At 55.2% G+C, this 6,564-nt stretch overlaps 1 protein-coding gene across 3 annotated transcripts in view; it reads right to left on the bottom strand.

Moving 5' to 3' along the window:
* Positions 1–517: 517 nt before the first annotated feature.
* Positions 518–6,564, bottom strand: part of CX3CL1 (C-X3-C motif chemokine ligand 1) — an 11,797-nt gene continuing 5,750 nt past the window's right edge. For 2 of the 3 annotated variants that reach the window (XM_008068028.1, XM_021717548.1), the window contains exons 2-3: positions 5,675–5,795; positions 518–3,569 (exon numbers count right to left, since the gene is read on the bottom strand). In XM_008068028.1, the coding sequence (XP_008066219.1) occupies positions 2,552–3,569; positions 5,675–5,795 (1,139 nt within the window). In that variant the 3' untranslated portion in view covers positions 518–2,551. The remainder of the gene's footprint in view (positions 3,570–5,674; positions 5,796–6,564) is intronic. The other variant, XM_021717549.1, reaches the window with a different exon arrangement.

The following is a 6,564-nucleotide window of genomic DNA, read 5'->3' on the forward strand; positions in this document are numbered from 1 at the left end:
CTGTGGCAGCCTTGTGCAATTCTCAGTGTGAACATCTATTATAACAGCTCTTATGATGACCTCACCCCGCCCCCCAGGACAAGGAAGTGCTTAGGGACTACCAGGAGACTCATACTTGGGTCACATCTAGGAACTCCCAAGTCCCTTGAGAAGAAGTGATCCCTCTTTCATCTTGATCTGAACCAGGAATAAGCAACGAGGAAAATGTGGCCTGGTTTGCTCCCATGGGTCACCAAATCACCGGTTGTGATGCTGGGGCCCCTGAGTCAGTGGTACTGCAGGGCTTCATGAGGGATTGGGAGAGGTCTCACACCCACGTTGATAAAGGTCCAGAGAGCTGAAGACACTGGCCCAGTCCTCCTGCCCATCCTTGGGTTCCCTTCTCCTGCTGATTGTAAAAATCCCTGCCCCTCTGCCCCTGGTGGCCTATAGACAAGAGTCTCAGGTGGCCAGTAGAGAGTGTCTTGGCCCCTTCCTTGTTGCATTCTCCTGGCCTGCCCCAGAGAACACACCCTTATTTGATTCACAAGACTTTTAAATTTTATTAGTAAAATACAAAATGGCACAGACATTGATGATGAGGGTTGGAAAAGTAAAAGGATCAATCTACTCTTTCCAGGTCTTCCCCAGATCGATCTTGTCCATGTCCTGGAGGAACTTGCAATGTCCTTAAGAGGGGGCCCACTGCCCCAGCAGCTTCCTCATGGGGAAGGGTGCCCGTCATTGGGTGTCCCACCCCTTGAAGGCTCTTCCAGCCTGGAGGAGCCAAAACAAAGTGCATTCAGACCTGCTCTCGCCCGCTCCAAGCCTCCAGATTGACCCCCACATGAGCCAGGCCTGGAGCTTCCCACACATTGTGCTGTGCCCTGCAGGGGTACAGGTGGGCAGGGTGGCACGGATTCCCTCTCCATGGGCCAGCGCTTGTTTTCTTCTTCTGAGCACCCATCTGTGAAGGAGTGTGTGGTTGGCACCTGGGTGGAGCCCAACCCATGAAAGACTCCCCAGGTGGCGGGTCACCCTTGGGGACAATCTGAGGAAGGGTGAGCTGCCACCAGGGATCCTGAGGGGCCAGGCCTGCAGGTCCAGCTCTGACTGTGGGCGCTGGCCAGCACAGTCAGCTCTGACCCATTCAGGCATGCCTGAGACTTCAGCAGACAAAGAGGTCTGGCACCCCCGACTTTATGCCCACAACTTCCCCTCCCCGGGCAGAGTCCCTTTGAGAAAAAACTTGGGACTCATGGAAAACATCACGGAAATCCCTGACCCTGCCTGCGGTGGGGGCAGAGACAAGGGGAGAAGGTCTTGGAGCGCAAAGTACGGTATTTTCAGGGATTAAGAGAGGTGGAAGGGGAACCCAGGCCACAGGAAAAAACCCGAGGTGTATGGGACTGCAGGGGACACGGGGCCTGGTGCCTGCACAAGTCCCTACAGCAGCATAAAGAGTGTGGCTGATCCTGGAGCCTGTCCTTGGCTCCTTCACATGTGCCCCCAGCCCTCCCCCCTCCCACACCTGCCCCTATGGGGGGCAGAGCACAGCTGTCTCAGTGGCTGAAACTGGGAAGGCCCTTCAAAGTTAGTCTCTACTCTGCCCAGACCTGTTTGGGGCCCTACAAGGACCCCCACTGTCAGCTTACTCCTGGACAGGCCATGCGGGTCACAAAGACCAGTCTGATCCACGGACAGTGACTGTCCAGGGCACTCTGTTGAAGAAACCACGAGGCTGCATCCAGAGGCTGGGGAAAGGGTCTCGGGGTCCATTAGTGACATCAGGGGTGCAGGTATTGCCACATATTTGCCCTACTTCCTTTCTTTCACAGGTAAGATTGCCTTGTGGCTTGATAGTGGACCTGGGCCAAGGGCCAGCCTTCAGACTCGAAGTCGATGTTCCTTCACTGAACAGCGCAGGCTGAGGAGGAAAGCCACCAGGTATCAAGGCCACCAGATAGCTTGATCTCCCCTTCTCACGATGCCTGACTGGGGGCACAGCCATCAGGGAGCGGCCCCAGGAAACACCACATTAGCCTCATGCAAGAAAAGACACGTCATCAGTTGGGGCATGGACTCTGTACAGAGGGAGGGGGGGTGATAGCACCGCAGGTGGCCGGGGTGACTGGCGACTGCAGCAGGACCAAGAGACATGATGAGGTCAGAGGGAGCGGGCATGGGGCCTGGCCTGGTGCTCACTTGTGAGATGGAAGGACCGTGGTCCTCACAGGAAGGCATGGGTCAGAGGAGGCTGGGCATTCAATAAATAAGTGTCCATTGGGGCTGGGAGGGTGTCAAAGGGAACCTCTAACCAGCCAGCAGCAGAGGAGAGTTTTCGCATCGGGATGAGCTGGGAGGCCACCCCCTTTGTCCCCAGTAGGTTGAGAGTGGTCAAGGCTGGCCTCCTGGGACGTGCCTGGGGCTTGGAGCAGTTACACCAGAGGTTCCCACCTCCCTGCTCCGACCACCCCAGCTCAGGCCAGGCCCTTGGGGGAGGGTGGGTATGAGGATGCAGGGCCCCAGGCAGCTGTCTGAGTCAAACAACTGGACGCAGGTAGGGGGCAGCTCACACTGGCACCAGGACATACGAGTTACTGCCACAGCTCCGGGGAACATAGCGAAGACCTTCCACCATCTCCCCTGCCATCTTACGGGGGCAGCCCTGGAGGCTCTGGTAGGCAAACATGGCCACCCCCAGGCAGAAGAGGAGGCCTAGGAAGGCCAACAGCCCCACTGCCTGCCTCCGGGTGGCCGCCTGGGCATCGGGGACTGGGGTGATAAGGACACTCAGTCTCTGAGGGTCCACAGTGGCGTGGATGGGCTCCTCAACCTTGGGGGTCCAACTGCCTGAGGCCACTGGCTCCCTGCTGGGGATTCCCTCAGAGGAGACAGGAATCACAGAAACATGGGCCATGCTGTCAGCTCCCCAGTCCTGGAAAGCATCTGTGTGAGCTGGAATAGGACCCATCTCCTCGGGCCTGAGAGAGTTCTCTGGACTGGGGGTCTGCCCTGTGACCCACACAGGTTGGCCTTCAGACCCAACGTTCTCCTCTGGGGCTGAGTGGGAGGCGGTGGGGGCCTGGGTGGAAGAGGGTTCGGTGGAGGGGGCCTGAGTGGAGGGAGCCTCAGGGGTCGTTCCCTCAGCCCAGAGGCCAGACTCAGGTTGGGAGGCGGTAGAACTCTGCCAAGCTATAGCAGTGAAGACGGCAGCTGTGTTGTAAAGCTCAGTGCCCACAGTGCCTCCAACCCGAGCCTTTGAAGTGGGGGGCAACCCGGTCCCCAAGGAGCCAGACACTTCTGCTGGCAGCTCTGGGGAAGTCCCCAAAGCATTCCATGCCTCCTGGGAAGAAGGAGTCAGCTTCAGATGACTGCTTTCTCCTGTGGCTTCGAGCTCTGAGACTGCGGACTTGTACACTCCCCTGGTCGTCGGGGTGGTCCAGGGCTTCACCGGGTCAATTCGCTTCTCAAACTTGCCGCCGTTGTGAGTTGGAGCAGCAGCCCGGCGGTCTAGGTGCTCCATAGCATCTTGCACCCATTTCTCCTTTGGGTCAGCACAGAAGAATTTGTGCAATTTGGTCTCGAAACTACAAGGGAGGAAGACAGGGACCCGGTGATGCTCAAATACCAGGAAGCCAGGCCAGTGTGGTGTGGGGACACAGCATAAACGCTCCACTCCAGACCCGCTGGAAATCCTGCTCTCCCCTTTATGAGTTGTGAGACCTCGGCAACTCAACCTCCAAGAAACTCAGCCTGTAATCCCGCGCCTTTGGGAGGCTGAGGTGAGTGGATTGCCTGAGCCCGCGGGTTCGAGACCCACCTGGGCAACTTGGTGAGCCCTCATCCCTACAATAAATCAAAAAATTAGCCAGGCGTGGTAGCGCGTTTCCATACTTCCAGCTACTCGGAAGGCTGAGGCGGAAGGATTGCCGGATCCCAGCAGTTTGAGGCTGTGGTGGCCGGGAGCGGCCACTGCACTCCAGTCTGGGTGACAGAGTGAGACTCCAACAAGAAAAAAAAAAAAAAAGAATGCCTACCGTCTGTAGGGTGACAAGCTGTCCCAGAAAAACTGGGACAGAGGGTGTTCTCAGGATGAGGGACTTTCCATTTCCAAACTGGGAAAGTCCCAGGCAAATGGGGATGAGTTGGTCACCTGACTTCTGTGTTACTAGAACCAAAGATAAATTATGTAAAGCACCTGACTAGAGTAGGAGATCAATTATCACTGAAAATAGCAAGTGTTAATAATAATATTGCTACCATGAAGGCAGGGGGCTCTGGGCTGAGTCTCCTGACTGGGAGGGGACTTCACAAGTATCCTTGGATGCCAGGTGTGTGACAGGTGAGCTCTGTGGTGGGGCCTTCCTACTCTGGAAAGGGCCCCATGTCACAAAGTCCTCCTCTGTCTTGATTTCTTGGCTACAGGCTGTGCCCAGGGCCCCTACCCTAGTGAGCTAGAGCCATGTATATGGCAGTCCTGTTGAGACCCCTAGTGTCATCCAAATCCTGAACTTCCTCTGAGGCTGTGTGTGGCTGGTTCACCACCGAGACCACAGCTCAGAGTTGATTGGGGCCCTGGCTTCATGCCACAGCCTGTGCTTGGCATCTTGCCCATGTTTAAACCTCACAACTATCCCACAAGTTGGCTACTTCTCTCATCCTCATTTTACAGATGAGAAACCGAGGCTCAGAGAGGTAAAGTAAATGCACCTGGCTCCAGCATTCAGGGAAGCCAGAAAAGCCCAGGAAGCAGGTATGACCCTGCAGGAGTCCTCAGGCATGGTGATCCCTTCCCTACTTTCCCTGAATCTAGAGGGAAAAAAGCAAATATATGGGCACATCTAGGGGATGTAAGCCTTGGCCGGTAGGCAGGGAGGTCAGGAAGGAGTACGCTCAGTGCCAGCCCCTCTTAGAGACTGCACAATTGAGGAGGGGAAGCCCTGGACTTCCTTTGCCTGACCCAGAAAGTAAAGGTCTTGCTGCCCGGTCCCTGGGGACTGAGGCTGCTTCAGGGCCCAAAAGTCAGTCCTGCGGAAAGGCCTCAGGGCTGGGCGATAGGGCAGGACCCAAGAGAAGCCCCAGAAGGAGCAAGCGAACAAGATGGCCAGGGACCCGCAAAAACCAAGGAGGAAATGGCTCCCCTGTTTCCTGTCTGTCAAGTGGAGATAACATCTCTGCGGCTTTTGGGGTCAGCGCTCGATCGAGCTCGTTAGTTACATGTTGTCCTTTATCTTCCAAGCTTCCCGTTTGACAGACAAGGAAACCGAGGTACTGAGGGTAAGCAATGTGACCAGGGCCACCCAACCAGTAGAAGGTGGAGCCAGGATTCCCACCAGGTCTGCTGGAGTACAGAACCTCATGCTTTCACCTCTGCACGAAATCTAGGGGGTCTGAGTGCGGTGAAAAATGTGCTTCAGCCCAGAGGGAATTCTCACCCTCCGTGTCTGCTTCAAACCACAAACCAGGGCAGCCGCCAACCAGCCACACTGGACCATTCAGGAAGCCACGCCCTGCCTTTGCCATGTGGCATAGTATTTAAGGTCCATGAGGTGACCTGCAGGTCAGGAGCAAGAGGTGCATTTGCTGAGGCCTTTTGCTGGGAGCCCAGGTTGCAGTGGAGTGAATGTGGATTAGCCTAGGACTCTCCTGAGGGCCTGATGGGGACTTCAGAGGTCTTGAGGGCGGTACCTACACGATGGCACGTTTGCCACAGGACTCCTGGTTATGTTGATAGCGGATGAGCCGAACCACGGGTATCTCCGAGGTCATCTTGCTGCACGTGATGTTGCATTTCGTCACACCATGATGCTGTCCTGAGTCACAGAGGCCCCAGTCAGCAGGACTGTCTGTGGGCATCTGGCTTCCCAGCCCCATGCTAGCTTGTCCCAGCCATGACACCTAAGACAGAACTGATGCCCAACACACCCCAGCCTTCAAGACCCTTGACTCATCCTCCTCCCCCTCCAAACTTCTCTATGCCTCAGTTTCTCCACCTGTAAAATAGGAACAACATTAGTATCTACCTCACAGGCTTGTTTTAAGGATTAATAAAAGTGAACCCTGATTTATAAAGTCATTTTTGCCTGGCACACATGAAGTTTTTAATTTTCAAAATTCAGTTGCTACAGCTGGTTTATTGTCCTGCAGTGGGGATGAGTCCGAGAGTGACAGGGATCTGCCCAAGATTACACAGCCAGCAAGTATAACTGCATCCTAAGGAAGGTGGAGTCTGCTGAATAGGTGATCCTTTGTTCTGCCATTAAGAGCCAGAATGAGTTTGAGAAGAGTTGCTGGAAGGTACTGAGTCATCTTTCTAAGAGGGAAAGTGGCATTTGAAGCTCCCAGAGCAAGAACAGTCGGGAGGAGGGCTGGGTCTGGGGTATGCCCCGCCTGGGGTGGGGGCAAAATGGGTTGGGCAGGGGAGAGCAGGGCAAGCAGTGGCTGGGTGCCACTCGGAGCCAGAGAAAAACCTCAGGACAAGATGAGAGTAATTAGACCTAATTATTTGATATAAACATTTGTTAACTTTTTTTTTTTTTGAATTGGAGTCTCACTCTGTCACCCAGACTGGAGTGCAGTGGC

The sequence above is a fragment of the Carlito syrichta genome, unplaced genomic scaffold (assembly GCF_000164805.1).
Source record: "Carlito syrichta isolate Samal-C Ts95f unplaced genomic scaffold, Tarsius_syrichta-2.0.1 Scaffold309854, whole genome shotgun sequence".
In the NCBI taxonomy this organism is placed as follows: Eukaryota; Metazoa; Chordata; class Mammalia; order Primates; family Tarsiidae; genus Carlito; species Carlito syrichta.